The 22,355-nt window shown below is 36.8% G+C and overlaps 1 protein-coding gene across 1 annotated transcript in view; it reads right to left on the bottom strand.

Annotated features, from left to right (window-relative positions):
- The window catches only part of LOC136263183 (putative phosphatidylglycerol/phosphatidylinositol transfer protein DDB_G0282107), a 35,152-nt gene extending 13,426 nt beyond the window's left edge, over window positions 1-21,726 (bottom strand). The window contains exons 1-2 of the mRNA XM_066057692.1: window positions 21,538-21,726; window positions 10,480-10,578 (exon numbers count right to left, since the gene is read on the bottom strand). Coding sequence (XP_065913764.1) covers window positions 10,480-10,578; window positions 21,538-21,649 — 211 coding nt within the window. The 5' untranslated portion in view covers window positions 21,650-21,726. The remainder of the gene's footprint in view (window positions 1-10,479; window positions 10,579-21,537) is intronic.
- Between the last annotated feature and the right edge of the window lie 629 nt (window positions 21,727-22,355).

Raw genomic sequence — 22,355 nt, 5'->3', positions numbered from 1 at the left:
AGTCATCATTGTAGTGTACTAAACCAGAACTTTCATTTATAAAGTAGAAATTAAGTGAGATGAGCAACTGACAGCAATGACACAGTATTAAAGGACTTGGGTATATAGGTGTGGGGGTACCTGGTTCGAACCTTGCATGGACTGACATTCTTTTGCACATGTTTTTTACTTATCAATGACTGTTCTATTAGAGTATCTTGATTGTGCATTTTCACAAGTTTGGTTTTACTTTATATCTCCTTAGCTAATAATCTCAGTTCTTTCAAACCACAAAAGGTTTGCACTATGATAGTAGCTTCACATGCAGACTAATTTTCACGCTATTCCTTCAAGCGGATTATCCTGTAGGCATGACAACAAATCGCTTTTGTCATTTGAAAATTGCACATAATTTCATTATTCTTACTTCAATCTGTATGAAAATTGGGCTGTAAATGTGCTGCATTATGCTCTTACAGCCATCCAAATTTGAAGTCAATCGACTAAAGCACGCACATGTTGTTACAATTCATCTAAAGTTTGCAAAAAGAAAATTTACATACTGCAAGAAGATTAAGAAGAAAAATACGAAGAAGTGTTATTATACAACCAAGTACTAAGAATAATACGAAATGCGGTTAAAATTATGTCATAAATAATAATAATGAATGAAATAAATGAATAAATAAATTATAATGTTTGGGAAAACTACAAGGCCTATGAACTTGAACTTGCACAAACCGGGGGTTCGACTCGCCGGTGAACAAAGGCACTAACGTATAATAGTTACGCCTGTTTGTGCTGATGACTTGAACGAACGTGTAATTCTATATAATGCACAGCACCACATACATAATTCCAAAGGCTGGGAGAAGATTAGTGACCACGAGCGACCATCTGCAGGTCTACCACTAACTTGTCTACTAATCGTTTGTGCCCAGATCTTTGTTCAGACAAGTGCCAGGTGCTGCTGTAAACCATCCCAAGTCGCCATGCCAGCTGCCAGTACATACATTCAGGTGGATTATTAACAGAGGTAGACTATATGTTTTCATGTTGTAATACTGTTTGCATTGTTTGTTTGTACTGTGTTTCTATTTAACTACTCAGTAACAATAAATAAAATATTATCTCCTGTTGCTGTGAAGTGCCAATCCGGCACTACTGTAGGTGCCATTCAGTGTCTGCACACCACTGATGATGTGCCATATCCATGAGTATTCCTTTGAAGGCACTGCCACCTTTCACAGCAATCTGCTACACATTTTATTTCATCTTGCAGTGTATCCAAGACACTATCTGACCATTTTTTGACATATCGGCCCATCTCATACTTAAAAATGTAACTGAGCAGATGAGTCAGATAACGGTTGTGTGTGACACATAGTGGAAATACTCGGTTTTTTTGTCCCAGATATCACTGTGGTCTGCCCTTGGCAACTCCAGCCATGTCTTAATCCATCACCTTGATCCATCCTCATTTAAACAACTGCATGGTATCTCATGAGGAGGACACAAATTGTGTACAGATACATAAATTAATATCCTAGACTTAATTAAGTACAAATTCTGAGGGTCTTCTATATATGTATATAATTATATTAGAGTGCACATGGCTGTTGTCTTGATTATACCCAAAGCTTAAGCCGGAATCTGATTATAATTGCATTTATGTGCACACTGTAATGGTCATGCACTGCCTCATTGGTAGGTTGTCCCATTGGTGATTGTACTTGGTTGTAAGTGCCCCAAGCCTAGATAATAATTACATAACCAAGTAATAATAATAATAATAAGAACGTGACGTCATAAATAATTAAATAATTAATTAATTAATGTCCAGACGAAACTGCGTAGTGCACACAAGAACACTCACCGGAATTGAGTTAGACGAAACCCGAACGTCAAATTGAAGTGAGCGTTTTTTCTCCGTTGCCTTCGTTAAGCAGGACACTTTTCTAAATAGTGCCTTTCTTCTACCAGTAACTCGTTAGTTACCACCCGTAAAACTTGTTAGCGTGCCCCAGTAACTAGTAAGGCCGGTTTGTAGCTCATAGCAACCAATTTAAATGCGCTGCGCCGCCTGCGCGTTAAACCTGGAACTTGTCTCCTATGAGGGAAAGAACTATTATTGGTGGAAACAACGATATTTTCTTACTTGGAGGTTAGTTCTGTGTAATGTACTGCAACTATTACTTTACTGCAGATAGTTTTTAGGGTATTCCATTTGAGTATTAAAATGCGCAAAAGCATTAGAATACACTTACGAGATTTTAGCCTAGTCAGTAGCGGCATAGATAATAGACACCCCATATGTAGGGGTGTCTATTATCTTTGGTAGAGGCAAGTCTTATTATTGGACCATATTTACAAGTCTGTGCTATTGTCCACTGATACTACGCTGTGTGGTCTGTTATTTAGTGACTAGTCCATAAGTGGCGACTTACTATTTATTGCTACTGTACAAGCATTGTTTAGCTAAAAGGTAGCAAAACAAAATTTCTATGGTAAAAGACTCTGTTTACTGTGCTCAGGATTGAGTAAGGGGCACCAAGAAATAGTTTATTATAGAGCAGTTGTTCTCATAAGACTTGTTTATGTTTCATGTTCTGTAGACATGTCAGTACTGTGCATATTGTACACTAATGATGCAGTCACATGTGTCATAAGATAAATAATATGCTTTGAACATTTGCTTTTACCATACCTTTGCAGTACTGGATGTGCAACTATTGTACATAACATGGCTTATAGCTATTATAGCAATCAAACCAAGCACTGTAATACTGTTAACACTGAGTAATAATGATTACAATAGCAGTGCAAATGTAAGCTATTCAATTTGTGGATGGTAGCAGTGTTAGTGGAGTATGTACTAAGATTCTGTCTTATAACAGTGCTGCCTGTTCACGTCTCGAAACTATCCCAAAGATTCACTTGCAAACAACTATAAACTTGTTACTAACTACTCACGTAACACTAGTCTATATATCGCATACATACAGTATGCTATAGGATACTAATATAGTTATGTTCTGGTTAAATGTCTGTTGTTGCATATAGCTTGTAATGTATGACTGTGTACAGTGCGTATGTATGATAACTTACAATATGTGACTGTCTCAGCGAAAACCTGTCTAGTTTGCACAAGCATGTGCATTGAGAAAATTGAAACTTAAAAAAATATTTTTCGTTACATTATGCATGCTACAAGAAAATTATGCAAGTTTTTATCGGGCCAGTACACGAAGAAGGAAAATCTAAATCGATTAAACTATACACCATCTTACTCATGGAGAGTTCAAAAACATTTGTTTCATTTCTGTAGCCCCAATGGTTTGCGTGTCACGTGAGTTTGTTTACGAAGCGGTAGACGCAAACAAAATTATTGCTATTCTTCAACAAAGCCGCCTTCATACGCCTACACAAAAATGAATGCAAGGCTAAAACTATATCTTGGTTGATCTGCCAATCCATGATGAACATTGTAAGCTAAATTTCAACTTTGTAGACTAATCCAAACGGAAGTTATGGCTACGAATGCAAGCGCCTGTAGTTTATTTTTAGTAGTCACTGTACAAATCAATTTCCTTGTTCTTCCTACTTTCTAGCACTGTAATTCCAAAACTACTCACCACAGAAAGCTGAAACTTTGGTGAATCATTCCTTGGACAATGCAGATAATGCTGAGAAATTAAAAGGATATTCAGAGGTTGTGCGAACTAGATGGGTTTTTGCTGAGATGGTCACATATGTGACTATTGTATATACATTCAGTGAAATCAAGTAATGGATAACTCTCAATCTTTCTTTAATATTGCTGCTTCTGTGTTGTGTTGGCTGGTCCATCTGTAATTCTATAATTTTTATAGCATACTGTAGCATTGTTACAAAGTTGTACTGAGAATAAATTAGATGGGGTTGATGATGGTCCTATTCAGTGTCACACATGGTAATGGGGACATTAGCTTTATATAAGTTGACCATATAATATTATTATGTATGTACACTGTGCAGGGTTGACGCTTGTTATCTGTATAGTAGTGTTGTAAACTGGTATGGAAAAACTGATTATAACTGGTATTGTCTTTTGCCCACTCACTTGGTAAACTTCTGCTGACAAGTGATAATGTCATAGCATAACCTCAAAGCATGTGTAAATGTCGTGTAACAACAAAATAATATTTAGGAAATTTGTAGTTGGCAAAATTTTAATTTGGCGACATACGCACTATTTAATTTTTATTAAATTTACTGATAAATTGGCACTACACTGTTGCACATGTTGTAGGCTGACAGAAGGATGAATTTGTATCCTGAACGTTTCTTGTGCTGAAATGTCTGCCTTGTAAATTTAGTGCTCAGTCACAGTAGGCTGTCCACTGATAGCTTTCACAGGGTTAGATCATCCGACGCGTGATCAAATATCTGAGTCTGACCTGGATTGGATCACGTGTGCAATGGATCAATTAGTTCACGTTGAAGTGTTTTAACCTAGTCCTGCCACAACCTAGTTTTTTTGTGAGCCACAACTACTTATCATGATCATGTATCTAAGTAATACAGTAAACCTTTGATTTCTTTAGGATGTCATGTCAAGTTACATATACAGTGTTAAGGAGTGTTGACAATGTCATCAGTGGACTGTTTATTGAAGCCAATCTACAAGGGTCATTGAAACTTACTACTGAGTAGAGACCTGACCAACTAACACATTGCAAGTGACTATAGGTATCGCATCATAACTTGGAGATATGCATTTGTACAGGCTATACCGAAGTAGGATACTCTCCTCTCTTTTTATATTATGAACTCTCGCTAGTGGGCTTGGCTCCATGTAAGCTTACAGACAGCATCAAACATAAGATTCATGCAGACTGTAATACTTTAATTGATAAATGAGCACAAGCAGTCTTATAATTAGAGCGAATTTGCTAGTTAGTGCATAGAATCACTGATATGAGCAGTTGTTCTTATAGGTAAGACTTGTTCGTGTTTTATGTATACAGCTTCCCTAGACATATCAGTACTATCCATTTGGTGCATATAGACACACATGTCAGAGAATAATAGTATAGCTTTGAGCATCTTATTTAAAGATCACTTTCACCATACCTTGCAGCAGTTTGGATGTGTGACTACTGGTTAAGACAAATCTATTGTAGGTACACTTCTGTACACCTCGTAGAATGAAATTTGTGTGTATATACATGGCTTATAGCAACTGTAGCAATTAAACCAAGCACTTTATAATTAAATCAGAGTACTGATGACTACAATAGCAGTGCTAATATAAATGTAATGAGCTAGTCATTTTGGGAGTGGGTAGCCATGTTAGTAGTGTGCATACTAAGATTCTGTCATATAAACCATTGGCATATAGCTTATAATGTATGCGAACAGTATAGATCCTTGCTAATCCAAACTCCAATAATATGAACACTTGCTAATCCCAACAGTAGAAATGACTGTTCTATTAGGGTATTTTGTGAACAAGTGTTTGTTCTATTAGAGTATTTGAATAGGGTTCTATATATAGCCATTATTCTGAACAATTTCACTACATTGAGAACAGAGCTGTTCAGATTATTGAGCATCCACTGTTTAATAAATTGGTATAATATCCATTTTATTGTATTATTAGCTTGCAATGTGTGACTGTTGTGCGCACGTACAATGAAATTAAGTGATGGATAACTCTTAATCATTCTATGATAGTTCTTCTCTGTGTTGGCTGGTCCATCTGTTGCCCTATAATTTTGATAGCATACTTTAACATTGTTAGGAAGTTGTACTGAGCTTTCATGTCTTTGTATTGGTTGGTACTGGTGACATCAGCTTTATAATATTACCATGTATTTTGTGTATGTATACTGTGCACATGGCTTTCCCCTTGTTATCATTTAAACTGGAAAGTTAAAACCCATTGATTTATCAGAATTCCATTCAAATGCTCTAATAGAACATACACACTTAACAAAATAATCTAATAGAACTGTCACTTTAGTTTGAATAATAGAGCATTTGTGTATCGATAGCTGAACATTAAAGGGACCACTGTACTAGGGTATGTGTGACCTATTAGAGTATTTTGTTATTACATGAACATTGAATTATAGTAAGTGTATGTTCTATTAGAGTAGTTGAACGTAACTCTATTATAAACAAATGGGCTTCATTTATTTGAACAAATGCACTTAACTGAACACTTTTAAGATTAAATTGAAACAGATGTTCAGATAGTGGAGGTCCTACTATATTTATTATACATCACAGTTAGACAAAGCAAATACAAATTGTTTTACACGTTAACAAATTTACTTGGTTATGTGTGACCCGGTCCTAGTTAATAATAATAATAATAATAATAATTATACAACCAAGTACTAAAGATAATACAAAATGCAGTTGAAATTATGTCAATAATAATGAAATAAATAAATAATGAAATAAATAATTAATAATGTTTGAGAAAACTACAAGGCCTAACGCTTTGCACTCACCGGGAATAGAATCCATGTTGTATGAAGAGACAATAGTATAATGGGCAGGTGTTCTCATGGAGGTGATAGAAACGTACAATGATTCTATTTAACGCTGATCAAAACAGTTAGCATGTGACATCCACTAGACAAGCAAACTACTGTTCATTTGTGTTTAAAAGTGGGCGACAGCAACTATTTCAATTGGAAGACGAGTGGTTGCTACTCCTGCTTAATAAACAACATGATTGGAAGTTGCTACTAATCGCTGGAGGTTAGTTTGTGTTGGTTAAAACACTTTGATAGTCTTGTTTCTTTAGTCTCATGTAACTAGGCTACCTTCACTCATGTATGGGATGGGAGAAAGCCTCACCTGGCAGGCCATTGTGCAAGAAGGTACAGTTTTCAGCTGGTAAGTTTGTGTGATGATGCATAGCTCTCCATCTGAAGCCTCACATCTCCATGATCAGATAATCACTGATTGTAATTGCATACTAATACATCCCTTATGTATATATGCCAGTCAAATCCTCTAGAATTGTATTACTGTGCATCTTTTCTACCTGCACACACTATGTTGGCCATGCACTGTTTGTACATGCCCCACTAGTAGGTTGTCCCGTTGGTGATTGTACTTGGTTGCATTTGCCCTGGGCCTAGTAATTATACAACCAAGTACTAAGAATAATAAGAAATGTGGTTAAAATTATGTCATAAATAAATAATTAAATTAATAATTAATGTTTGAAGAAACTACGAGGCCTAGAGACATAAACTAACCGGGGACAGATTCGCCTTTGAACGAAGGCACAAACGTATAATCATTGAGCCTGTTCGTGCTGATGAGTTAAATGTACGTGTAATTCTATATAACGCCTAGCACCACACCATGTTTTAATTTCAGATTGCACAAAGGAGAAGATTAGCAAACAGGTGCGAGTGACTGTAGGAGTGACTGCAGGAGAACCAGAGGCCACCTTACACGTAAAAAACAAGATTACAAGTATGTTTAAGCTGTTTTCAGGTGGCGCAGTGAGTTCCAAGTCACCATGCCAGGTGCCAGTGGGCTGCATGATGAACACGATTATGAGTATGTTTTCATGTTAACATGATTGTTGTGTATTTGTATTATTTTGTATACTTCTGTTCATCCTTTACCTGGCTTGCTAGCTAAATTATTTCCATCTCCAGTGTTCAGTGCCAATAATACATTGCTGCATACAGTTCTATGGTATAAACTGCATCTTCTATATGTTGTACAGTATTGTGTTACACATCATTATGCCATTGCCACACCATTGATGTACCGGCACTCAGCTACCAGTAGTTTTGCATTGGGTCTGGCAGGCCATTGTGTGGAGAACACCAGCACAGTTTTCAGCTGATAAGTTTGTGTGTGAAATTGCATAGCTCTCAACCTGAAGCCTTTCAGTGCCAGGAGTGAGATTGCTTTGTCACAGAAGCACAGTACCTCTTACAACCAGATGTGCTGTGCTTTGTTATTTTCACTATTATGTTCTGCTGTACTGGCCATTCATGAGAGCAGAAAGCTGCAGTCAACATAGCTCCCTGCTGTTTCCACTGAGCTGCATTTAGTGGAAAGTCATATTCTTGTTGATTAGAATAATTGTGGTTTTGTTTGTTTCATTTCAATTTAATTTGTTGTTTCGTCATCATTATTTTACTTTGAGATGGAAATACTACCATGATTACATCCCATACAACATGATTGAGATAACAAACAGTACATACACAAAATATGCTGTTAGGCTGATGATTGCTGTGTGGTTGTGCTTGCTGGTGTTTATTTACCTACATACTGTAAACTATATTATTGTGTCTATACACAGTTACAGTCTGCAATGCTACCGCACAATGGAATTGTACTTTTTCTTGGTGGCATATCTTATTTTCTGGTATTGGATTTTTATCCTATTGAAGGCACTGCCATTTTTTCACAGTGATCAACTGCAAGCAGCTGTTTGTTCTTCAAAATTTAATTTAATTTTGTAGTATATCATGTTATCATTTTAGGACACATGGCCCAGCTCATATTAAAAATAACTCAGATAACAGTTTCTAGTGAAATACCATGCTTCTTTTATCATTGAGGTCTGCTCTTGGAAACTTCAGCAGCAATGCCTTAATCCAGTACCCTCATTATAAACATTATAATTTTAACATGAGGACTAAATTTTATGAATTATTTAATGGATGTTTAAGCTTCATTGCTTGTAGATATGAGATTCAATACCGTAAATACATATGAGAGCATTCACTTTGCACCTCAACTTGTGAGTATCATGTCACACCGGCTAGAATTGAGATAGTCTTATACAGCAGTCATCCTAATAGAACACCATACATGTATAGCTGTATGGTATACAAGTACACAGAAAAATTTGGAATTTTCAACTAGAGTAGGACCATAGCACATCGATAAAAAATACTGAAACAAATTGGAGTAGTGCATGATATTAAATCACAGTAAAACAATAAGACGTGTTATATCCCTACTGTGCTGAAGATACCTTAATGGAAATGCACAGTAGGGATATAACACTTCTTATTGTTTTACTGTGATTTAATATTGTGCACTACTCCAACTTGTTTCAGTACTTTTTATTGATGTGCTATGGTCCCTACTCTAGTTGAAAATTCCAAATTTTTCTGTGTACTTGTTTGTTAACTTTTTTTGTAAATAATTATTATGACTGGTGAACCCACGCATACCACATCTGAAATGGTGCTGCATGCCCCAGCTATATCATTATCATCTGAAAAGTGAAGTATCCATTACGCTTCGTTGTCAGCTATGTTCAACCAGTTACACAGCATTTCGGATCAAGAACTGTTCGAAAAGTACCTCTGCTAACCATGCATACCAAAAGAAAGAAATGGTGCTGCATGCACCAGTTATATCAATTATTGTCTGAAAAGTGCAGTATCCATTATGCTTCATTGTCTGCTATGTTCAACCTGTTACACAGCAGTATGAATCAAGAACTGCTCGAAAAGCACCTCTGCAATCAAAATAGCCACTAAGGATGATTTTTGTTATGAAGGTAAGCCATCACATGCTACCACCAAATCGACACTTTTCGCTGTCAGCAAAGATGAATGGGACACAAAGGAGGACACTGGTAAGTCCATGAAGAATGCATTGTACATACAGCGGTATGCCAAAAGGCACCAGTCGGGCCGAAGTGACGTTGAACAGTGAAAAAATCAAGCCCGTAGCCTTAGCTGTTATCGAGTTATGCTTGTCTGAAGGCATCAGTCAGTTATTCAGTCAGTTAGTAGAAAATTCTGTTGAATAAAAAGTTTTTAAAATTCCGTAGCAACTTGTTGAAAGCGTTTCGGGTCGATCTGAAAGCTTGTTTGGGTTCAGTTTTACCTAACTAATACTGCCTCATTGTTGTCTGGGAAAATTGAGGCTATTGTTGGGTGATGTTATTTTGTGGGCCATGCCTACTCCTTTGTGGTTCCTACTATACAGTACTATCGTAGTGTATGATAACAAAAAACCAAACATATTAGTATAATAATTTAAAATTGAAGTTGGGATCCAAGTGATAAAAAGTAGTGAAGCAAGAGATGAATGATGGTATTACAACATAGCTCGGTGGAAAAATCCCTACTTCGGCATTGAACAAAATGATTGTTGTAACATGCAAATGTAGAGATTTTCCCACAGAGCTGTGCTGTAATACCATCATTCATCTCTTGTTTCACTACTTTTTATCGCTTGGATCCCTACTTCATTTGTAAATGTATATGCAAGATTACATCAATATACAGTGGACTGTCCTGGAAAATAATAGTGAGTCAATGCAGTAGGGAAAGGAATACGGTAAACACTAACAAAAATTAGGGTATATATCAGTTATATACCACAGTGAGGCATGCTTAATATGCAGTGAGGTGCACATATAATATGTGTTATGATTATATTATATGAGTTAATTAACAACAATATTAGCTACGTATCTATATACACCACAGAAACAAATCTTACTGAGAATTCCACTAATGTATATTGTAAGCTTTTCATTTACTTGTGGTGGGTCAGGAGTGATGGTCATACGACCATTTTTAAGTTTGTCATTTGAAGTGCCTATTAAAAATTGACAGACAATCATTTATTGTATGTTAAAAAAATAAGTAAAATAATTGAAATGTTGAATACAAAATAAATAACTGTATATATATACGTACATGTAGTAGTAATCTCATCCAAAACAACTCATAGTTGTAAAAAAAAATGCATGTCCAAGTAAAGCAGAGTTAACTGCAACAAAAAGTGATGATATCATAGTGCGGCCATGTGTGAGGTATGCAAGTTGTAAATATTAATCAGATAATACAATATTATTGTTAAAGTATTAATGAGAACTATGTGATGCTGCCAGTCTTTAAGTGTGTGAGCATCTTCATAAATGCTACTCAAATTAATCTTGATTCTCAAGAAAGCAAAGTGTATAGATTCTCTGATAGCAATAAATAGTTTGAGTTTGGCCGCCTTTCCTGTATACGGCAATGCTCTGAACAAAGGAAAGGCAGCCAAACTCAAACTATTTATTGCTATCAGAGAATCTATACACTTTGCTTTCTTGAGAATCAAGATTAATTTGAGTGGCATTTATGAAGATGCTCACACACTTAAAGACTGGCAGCATCACATAGTTCTCATTAATACTTTAACAATAATATTGTATTATCTGATTAATATTTACAACTTGCATACCTCACACATGGCCGCACTATGATATCATCACTTTTTGTCGCAGTTAACTTTGCTTTACTTGGACATACACTTTTTTACAGCTATGAACTGTTTAGGATGGAATTTCAAACCTTTTTGTTAGAATAAGCATACTCTCACTGTGAGCACAGTATGTAGGTTTCCATGGCTTTGACAGAAACCCCTTTTACAGTGACAGAATATTAAACACAACTGTATTTTTAGTGGCATGCAACTGCAGTCAGCTTACATCCATTTAACTAGTAAACCCTTAATAACACTTTGCCTTTCATCTTGCACGGCTGCCTGGAATTAAAATGATCAAGATACTCTAATAGAGCTGTCACAAAACAATTCAGCAATCAAAGTTACAGCATAGTTACAACTTCTGCATAGCATTGCATTATGTAGTTAAATTGCTAGTTATTTACAGACTTTACAATATAAAAAATACAGCACTTGTAGAAATGTGACTGTTCTATTAGAGTGATTGACTGCTCTATTAGAGTATCTCGATCTACTTCAAGCATTGACCAATTCAAGTGGAGAAGCCACGCCCCTACCCATATCTTGTGAAATGAAATGAGAATGGTAGATAAATGGCGAGTATGTCCAGAGACAATAGAGGGGCATGTAATTATGTCCTATTGTAAATAAACGCTTTTAAAATTAATATTACTAATAAATAAGCATACCAGAATAGGCTGTATCTTTGTGAGAATCTTAAAACTGTTGTCTCATCACCTGAAGGTTGTCTTTTTGTGTTGAAGAGATTGGCACAATTAATGAGTTTAACCATACATGTATTTGTGTTGTAAAACGTAATTGTAAAAGGCATAATTAGCACATACCATGATAGTGTGTATTTTGTACAGTGGAATCTCTATCATGACAGTATACAATTAGTAGACATTGGACCAGGGTGAAAATTTTACTGCTATATTTGGAGGTTGTCCAGAGATGACTTTATAGCGTATGTATATCTCAGTATCTTGATAATTAATCCTCCACTAATAGTACAGTGAAAACTGGTCAATATTGTAGGGACAAAATTTTCTGATTAAGGAGGTGGCTGCATTTTGCAGCCATAAGCAACTGGTAAGAAGCATGTGCAATGCAGCTGTTCTAACTGGCTATAGAGATGGATTTAGTGTGCGACAGCGTGTGAGACGGTGAGTGCTGGCAGCAAGGGGGCAACCAATCTGTTAGAGTGCCAAAGGCACTGCTCCTGATGTAGATTAAATGATCACAGATGGGACATTTCCAAGTTGGGCGTTAGCCCAAAGTGTAAGAATTATATAACACTTTTGGTCCTTATAAGGTCCTAATGAATAAAGTGATGAAGTCATTATCCATAGAATATATTTTCAGAATATCCGTTTCAGTTCAAGCATAAGACCATAGATAATATACCCCCTGGATTGGAAACTAGTATATATAGTAAATGCCACTGGTTACAGGCTAGTTTCGTTCCCTCTTCAATAACAAGATAAGTTTCTCTGGGCTAAACAAGACTCACCACTGGTAAAGGGTTCTTTCTCAAGATGCAACAGCAAGTTTTGAGGCAAATTGACTCTTTCTTGTGCAAACAGTAGAAGCGAAACTGAACGCGAGATGTGATGGTTTGGACACATTCAAGGAAAACACCCAAACCCTGTACGCTACACCATTTGCATCCAGACCAGTCCACAGAGCATTATTTGATGACTTTGTAGTATAAATTGTGTAGTGATACTATTTAGAATTACAGAGAGAGTGTGCTTCCCATTTTGCCATAAAATACCATCTCAAAAACCTGCCAAAGAAGTTACGGGAATGCGCATTATTTAGCTGAGGCCATTCTTTATAGCATAGTTAACCTTGTGATACTTTCTTTTTCTACCTAGCTACAGCACTTAATTTAGCAAAGAATGTGCTTTCTCCAAAGCATGTAATCCACCATTGTAAGACTTCTAACCAAAAGTGACATGAAGTGGTCAAACGTATCAAAGCACTTATCATAACAACATCACAAGTCATTCTCGTTAGAAAATAAAGTCGGTTAATGGCGCAAAACCGACACTGGTTCATGTACAAAGTCTATGGGTGCGTGGCGCAGTTTCCAATCTAGAGGGGTATATTATCTATGATAAGACAAAAACACAGCATTCCAGTGGTTTAGTGGTGGAAACAACACTGGCTGAGTACACTATGGTGAGATTTCAGACTACCAGAAGCCCTGGAATGCCTTCAACACACGAAACGCCAAATATCTAATGCCTGGCTTTCATCCACAGTGGACCTGCCTTGGTGGTCACCTGTACAGCCTCTCTAAGAAGGCCAACTTTTACATTCTCCTGTGATACATCTAATGGTAAAATCAGTGCCTTGCTAAAGCAGGTACATGCTTATTAAGCCAAGAAATTTTGGCCCAGAAGTAACCATCTTACTGCACCTATTTATCTGATTTACTCAGGTAGCCATATCAATATACTGCCTAGCAGTGACACATCATGAGTATTTATGGCACAATGTGTTACATTATCATCCATCTAAATACAATACCTGAATGTGTCATTTTGTGTACAGAGCAATCTGCCACAAGGTTGGCCATAAAGTGACCTGAGTAATGTTTCAATGTATATTGTTAACCATTAATATTGTTCACCAGTATTAACTGTATGTACTTTTATGCATTTTTACTTTTCGTAACTTTTCCTCTTCAGGTTTACTGATGGGCAGTATTATTGACTAGTCCATGCATAATGTGGTGATTTGGAATGCTAAAACGGTATGTAGTATTTCTTGTATGCACATGTTGTAATGTGTTTACACATCTTAGAAATAAATATAATTGAAGGGGCCAGCAACAAAAGGGACAAGTGCCATTTGAAAGCTAGATTAGGTGACCACCTAATGGGTGTTAAACAGAATTTTGAGACATAATTGAATTTTTGTAACATTTGCTAAAAGTTATATTGAGACTGCCATGTTTACTTAGTGACAATACTATCCACATGGTTAAACCAAGCCATTCTAATTTTTAGAAAATGGAAAATCTAAGATGGCACATGTCCTCTTTTTCCACTGACCCCTTCAATTATATTCTCCTCTATAAATACTCAGTTCCATTGGGCCACTGGGTCGTAAGTGGGTTGAGTCTGGATCATCCAGGACATTTGGGTCACATTTTGTCCTGGCCAAGTCGATCTTATCCACTGACAGAAGGCACAGGATCAGAACATGTAAATAAATTACAGTGGAGCTTGTCTATTGCCACCTTTGCTCAATAAGCAGGTAGCAGTGTATAAATTCCCACTTTGGAATTGGCTTTTTGAGAGAGGTTGTCTTTCTATACTGGTGGCCATTAAGACAGGTTTCCTTGATTGTACGATGGAGTGCACATACTAGAGATCCAACAATATAATCCACTTAGTGTTGTTTGATAGTGATGCAATCCATGGTGATGTATCATTGTACTTAAATACTATACTGTTGCAATGTTGCAACTCTAGTACATATTTATAACAAGAATGTGTGTTAACATGCTGTTTAGACATACTAAAGCCACACCCACTAATCTGGATTCTGCAAATGGAGTCCTACCAACTTGTTGTCAGTGTACTTACTCCCATTGCTATCTGTGTTTGGATGAATATGCCGTCGTGTGAGACCTGTGGTGGGCAAATGGAGAAGTGGAGACATTATTTTCATAGCAGTTATATCATTATATTATATAACTCTTACTTTATTATTGTGAAAATTGTTGGGTATTCATGTGTCCTCTGTATGTTGTAACTACATGTGTACCCATATAATTTTGTGCAGAGGTTCAATAAAACGCATGGTGACGATTCTAATTAAATATCGGTTTTCCTTTTAGGCTAGCTACATGCACTAATTAGATACACATACCCACAGTTTGTTTCAACAACTGGTAACCGCAGTTGTGCTCTGTGTCATTCTTTGAATTCTTTAAGCTGCACCTGCTAAGAGAGCAAATTACGTGGGGACGACTAACTAAATTCAAGTTTCAAACTAGCCATTCTCAAGCAATGGCATAGTTTTTTTGCACACTTCTTTATGGCTACATGCACTGATTAACTACACTGCCCTATAACCGGTGACCACAGTTGTGCTGTGCATCATTCTTTAGATTCTTCAGCCATGCCCTTAGAGAGCAAATTACATGGGGGTAACTTAATTCAAATTTCAAACTAGCCATTCTCGAAAATATATGTAACAATCTTAACGAAACTTTTAGAACAGTTTAAAGACACATTGCCCTACATGCCAAGCAAGTATTGTGAAAAACAACAATATTGGTTTTGTATATGCCCTTTAGGCCAACTGAGGACGACTGAAACTTCATTTGGTGCTGAAAGTATGACTGTAGAGTAATGCTGTATGGAGAAATCGATGATGTGAATCTTGAGGCGATTGAGAATATGGAAGCGTTAGCAGGGCAATCAATGTTTGGAATGTACAAAGGAACACAAAGAACTACACCTGGGGTTGCATCTAATCACATGCGGAAAAAAAGAAACCTCCCCTTTGATGTCGGCAATCTCGATCTCAAAACAGTCAATGTGGATTTGCTTCACTGCTTGTGTGGTAGTTACAAGTGACACGATGCGTTTAACTCTAGAGTTTCAGAGAGATAACGTAAATGATGGGTGAGTTACAGGCAAACCAAATTTGACAACGTTCATTCCTGTAAAATCCTCACGTGTAGTGATAACTGGTCATGTCATTTATTGTCTGCGGCATGTGTTTTTGCTTACTGGCTACGCGACTGACTACCATGAGTCTTGATACCAAATAAAAATGAAATGCTTGATGATTGATTGTATTCCTGAAATAGTGCTAAAAGTTTTTCTTGGAATGTCATGCATGCATATAAAACAATTAGTACTATGCATATAATCACCCGTGGGTAGTTTTATGGGTGTTCCTCAGAGGATGTTGACCATGCATCATCAAACATTTTATGATATCACAGAAAAATTTAGCCCATCCAACCCCAACACATCTGTGTCGATATAAAGCAATCTATTGTGTAAATGATATCAAAAATTACAGCCCGTATAGAGTCCTTCTTTTAATATCCAACACTTTGTGCAGCTTACTTAGCTAAAAAAAGACTACGGTATGAATATTTCTTGTGAATGTGAAAAAGATTTCATATTTCAAGGCCACGTTACCACATGTTGCAATATTTCATGGGGCTATGATGCATGAGCAACCTCTTCTGGGTGTTCCTGGAGTTACCCATTTTGATTTAACACTCTCAAAATAAGCTTCAGGTAGTCACTCATTATGCCTCAGGTAGTTGTTCATTATACTTAATACACAAAAATGGAATTTTCAACTAGAGTAGGGACCATAGCACATTGATAAAAAGTACTGAAACAAGCTGGAGTAGAGCACAATATTAAATCAGTGTTATATCCCTACTGTGCTCAACATACTACAATGGAAATGCACAGTAGGGATATAACACTTCTTATTGTTTTACTGTGATTTAATATTGTGCACTACTCCAGCTTGTTTCAGTACTTTTTATCAATGTGCTATGGTGCCTACTCTAGTCGAAAATTCTAAGTTTTTGTGTACTTGTTTGTTAACTTTTTTCGTAAAACAAAATTATTATGACTGGTGAACCCACTCATACCGCATCAAAACAAAGAAATGGTACCGCGCACCCCAGCTATTAATTATCAGCTGAAAAATTAAGCTTCATTGTCAGCTATGTTCAACCTGATACACAGCATTACAAATCAAGAATTGTTTGAAAAGCACCTCTGCAATCAACTATGAAAAACGTGCAAAAAGTGGTCTTATAGCCTTTCCAAATTCCTAAGTTTGGCTACTCATAACTCATTGAGTTTTATCCTGTCACCTTCATATTACACTAGGAAAGAGTGCTATGTCAGGAGTACTGGTGTAATGTCACCAAATTTCAGGGTGGCACCATATTCACAATTCTAGTTATGAATTGCCAAGTACACACAATTTGAAAGACTATAAGACCCCTTTTCTCAGATCCGATCACAAATATGGACAATTTCCGTTATGAAAGGAAGCCATTACACGCTAGCTACTGCCAAATCAAAACTCTTCACTGTCAGCAAAGATGAATGGGATACAAAGGATGACACTAGTAAGTCCATAAAGAATGCATTGTATGTACTGCAGTATGCCAAAAGGTATTTTTCCAGTTGAAGCGACGTTAAACAGTGAAAAAATTAAGCTGATAGCCTTAGCCAATATTGAGTTATGCTTGTCTGAAGGCATCAGTCAGTCAGTCAGTCAGTCAATAGAAAATTCTGTTTAATATATATTTTTTTAAATCCATAAGTGTTTCGAGTTGATCTGAAGGCTTTTTTGGGCTTAGTTTTATTAACCAATACTTATCAGGGAAAAGTGAGGCTAGTTTTTGGGTGATGTTTTTTCATGGGCTATGCCCACACCTTTATGGTCCCTACTATATGGTACTGTTGTACAAGTACACAGAAGAATTTGGAGTTTCAACTAGAGTAGGGACCATAGCACATCGATAAAAAAGTACTGAAACAAACTGGAGTAGTGCACAATATTAAACCACAGTAAAACAATAAGAAGCGTTACGATATCCCTACTGATTTTTTTTTGTATCTTATCTGCATTTAATCAGTAGTGTTATACCCCTACTGATTTTTTGTGTCTTATCCCTAAATGTGTGGTCATGAAATGCAGCAATTCACCATCTATTACTGTGTAAGCAGAAATTTTGGCGTGGAATTAAATTTGGCGAATGGTTACAAAATCGTCAAATTAAAAGTTCGCGGTTTGTGTAATAATAATAATTATAATAGGTAAGCAATAGAATTACACACGTGTCGAGACCTGCTGAAAATTGAAGTTGTGCCCACTTTGTCATTTTCTCCTTGGCTGGTGGTGTGTGGCAAGTTTAGATTTCTTTTCAATGGCTCCGTCTGTGCGGCCTCTATGGGAGGGCCAGTCTTTACTAGCCATTTAATTTTGTACATTTCGCGACTCTTAATATCAGTAATTGCAATTCAGCTTCAAAAGGGGGATGAAAATTTATTCGATCCATCCATCATTGAGAAAGGAAGCAACGTGATTGGGCATAATATTCCACGCAAGATCTCTGCCGAGATCTCTGCTGTGTGCTACCTCTTCCTGGAAAGATGAGTGGCCCTTGAAATTATCGACTCCATCTTCAGTTTTCTTTTGCCTGATTTTATACTACAGCCGGTAGCCACGTACACACTTTTTCACCACGTGTAACTCCAGCTGGAATTCCATGTCACTGAAAGGCTTGCTGACACGCACATTTACACATAATACATTTCGCCAAAGTAATTTTTCGCCAAATGCAATTTATAGAGGAATCACCAAATATTCAGCTCACCAAAATTTCTGCTTTTACGGTATCTCTTTTAACTATATTCATGTATTAGACACAAAAACTGAACACACTTACCTGGGGATCATCTTACACAACAGCATGTCATGGGCTTCTCGTATAAATAACATTGCTAATAAAGCTTCTAGGACACAAAATTTTTTAAAGTGAAACTTATCAAGCTGTTCTCAAAAAGTCAAAGAATCTCCATATTTACAATCGTTCGTCCCATTTTACAATATGCATCTATTGTTTGGGACCCTTACCAGCAAGTACATTCAATTATCATCTGAAAAGTGAGATATCCATTACACTTCATTGTCAGCTATGTTCAACCCATTACATAGCATTTTGGATCAAGAACTGTTCAAAAAGCACCTCTGCAATCCATGCATACCAAAACAAAGAAATGGTGCTGCATGCCCCAGTTATATCAATTATTATTGTCTGAAAAGTGAAGTATCCATTATGCTTTGTTGTCAGCTATGTTCAACCCGTTACACAGCAGTACGAATCAAGAACTGTTCAAAAAGCACCTCTGCAATCAAAATAGCCACTACAAAAAAAATATGGACGATTTCTGTTACGAAGAGAAGCCATCACATGCTGCCACAAAATCGACGCTTGTCGCTATCAGCAAAGATGAGTGGGACACAAAGGAGGACACAGGTAAGTCCATGGAGAATGCATTGTACGTATTGTGGTATGTCAAAAGGCACCTGTCGGGCTGAAGCGATGTCAAACAGTGAAAACATCAAGCCCATAGCGTTAGCCATTATCAAGTTATGCTTCTCTGAAGGCATCAGTCAATTAGTCAGTCAATCACCAGAAAATCCCATCAAATAATGTAAATAAAAAAATCTGTATAATAGCAACTTGTTGAAAGTGTTTTGGGTCGATCTGAAAGCTTGTTTGGGCTTAGTTTTACCAAACCAATGCTAAAAATTGAGGATGATTTTTGGGTGATGTTATTTTGTGGTACTCGCCTACTCTTTTGTTATCCCTACTATATATGAAAGACCTAACAATGTAAATTCCAGGTTGTCTAGAACATTCTATAAGCGTTGTATTAGATATTTATTAAAAAATTACAAAAATTGCCAAATAAAATGCAATGTAGTATAATTTTAACTTTTTTCTTTGTCTGTAGAAAAGAAGAAAATTTAATGTCAATAAAACAAACCCTGTGTAGCTACCCTTTTGTAGCCATGTAAAATACAATAAGTAAAAAAAAACAGTCATATTGTTAAAAAGTGGTGTGGCCTTGAAAAGCCTGGTTAAATGTGGCAGTCAAGATATGGCTGCAATGCTGTTAATGTTAATAATGGCTGTACGCATTATTGAAATTTATTAGCATCAACATCATTGCAGCCATTTCTTGGCCACCACCTTTGATTTGCAATATTTTCAGCCACCTTATTTACAACCTGGGTGGTTATAGTTAGCTACAGTTGCTATTACACAGTAGTATTGATAAGACATAGACTACTAGGATTGTTCAATGGATAAATGAATGCATGTTGCTCCACCACGAGTAGGATGTTGACCATGTTGTAGTTATCAGCCCAAGGCCGAGGCAAAGCCGAGGCCAAGGTGTTGATAACTAGATATCCTACGAGTGCAGGTGGGGTTTAATTGGCTTCTATCCCACACTTTGAAGCAGTCAAGTTCACAAACAACATGTCAATAAGGCTAGACAAATGTATCAGTTGTGTAAGGCTTCAAGTTTTGCTGAACTTCTCTGCCTCATCCCCAGCCACCCACACACTCGATCACATGACCTTTGAGTGCGTGGGAGGCTGGAGACAAGACTATAGTTGTACATTGTGTATGGTTTCATTTATGCTAAACTTGTAGTTTTATAATGTGTAAGGCTTTGACTACACTTCTTTCTATGAATGTGTTAATATACGTTGTCTTCCATATATGCACTGGAGTTTAACTACCATTCCCGGGGTTTAATTACCATGTACCCCCAGTTTTTTTACTTTGATGTAGGGCTTCAGTGGGATAGAAGTATTAGTATATAATCACTCAGAATGAGGCAGAGTAATCAAGGTGATCATGATCAGGAAACTGTCTAACAGGAAATTTTGTATTAATAAATCTCATAAACTATCAAAAAATTTTGTCATCCTGGTCCCTAGACAGGCACATTATTCAGTATAGCTACTACACATTATGTACATGCATGTGATCCAATGTTGACTGTTGAGTGAAGCACGTGTTCACAAATTTGTCCAAGTTCTGCAGCTTTTAAAAACTTTAAACATGAAGGCTCCCCCATACAACTAGCTGATGTCCAGCAGTGTATAAGTGCAGTAACCACTAATTACTCAAGGGAAGGCCCAGAGAAGTCATATAGTAATAACTATATTAAATACATGTTTGGATGCATGTGAATGAGCTTATGGCTCCACCAGTGTGGTCACACTATCAAGTGGATATTGTTTAGTTATTCACTAAAAGTTTCCATGTACACTAATTTAATTTTTAACAACTCAGGCCATTATGTAATGTGACCATCTAGCTGGAGGAACCATATAAGCTCATTCACAGTCATAGCTACAGCCAATTAACAGTATGACTTCCCTGGGCCTCCCCTAGCTTATTACCAGTGGTCTAGTGTTACTACACTTATAGGTTCATATATTCTTTCATACAATTAGCTATCCACTTCGAACATACATAACTATTATGAAAAGCAATAAGACCAGCAGTAACTAGCTAGATGAGTCATAACTTCATGTGGAGTATACTTAACATAATTATACATTGTGTAGCTACTATGTATAAAATATAGCATTGCAGTGAGTAGTAGCTATATGGCCTCAGCAATAGCTTATGACATAGCTAGACATTAGCGCCTCTCTGGTTTTAATATCATGCTCATGCACTGTAATTTTGAGACTTCGGATAATTTAGGTATAACAATTGCTTACCACACGACTCAATAATGCACGTGGCTTGGGACGGAATCCTTGACATCAGTGGACTACTCGAAATCGCCGCGAAAAGTGCTGCGAACCAACTTAACCGAACGATGTGTTTCATTGCCTAACTGGTAAAGTAGATAATAACAATAACAATAATATTGCAGATCACGTTCGGAGGTTTTGCCGTTTTACGGAGAGTATCCGGGGATCACAAAAAATAGCGCTTTGGCGCAGCCTGAGGCGCAAACAAAAAAAAGCCAAGAAAGTTCAGTGAACAAGAACAGAGTTTTTAAGGGTGGGGACTATTCTACGGAACGGAACGGAACGGAACGGAATGATGGACTAAACCACGGAACGGAACGCTTTCTCAAATTGAAGCTTGCAACTTACCATTGCTGAAACTTCCCTTATAAGTTAGCAGTGGTATCTCCAGTGGGTGGTTAAACATAAGATAAAAAGAATTAAAGGATCGATTGTGGGTTTTTGTTGGTTGTCATTAGTAACGAAGTATTATTGTGGGATGAGCTGTATCAGTGATGTTCATCCATACGGAAGGGAACTTTATGTGAGCTGTTTTTCTTATTTAGACTTTAGAAAACAGTCTGGGCCGGTCTTTCAAGTCATAAGTCAGTGTATAAATAAAGCAAGCAGGAAGATACTGGTAACAGGAAAGAGCCAGCTGAATTAAAACTTGAAGAATTTTGTGCAGTGTGTGAGGAGCAAATATTTTGGCAGACCGCAAGGAGGGTATATTCTGCAAACATCACTGAAGTGTATGCATGGAGTTATTTATATATTAACAGCTGGTGCAGTGGACTAATGCG

This window comes from Dysidea avara, chromosome 8, assembly GCF_963678975.1.
Source record: "Dysidea avara chromosome 8, odDysAvar1.4, whole genome shotgun sequence".
Taxonomy (NCBI): Eukaryota; Metazoa; Porifera; class Demospongiae; order Dictyoceratida; family Dysideidae; genus Dysidea; species Dysidea avara.
This window is presented reverse-complemented; position numbering and strand designations above follow the sequence as displayed.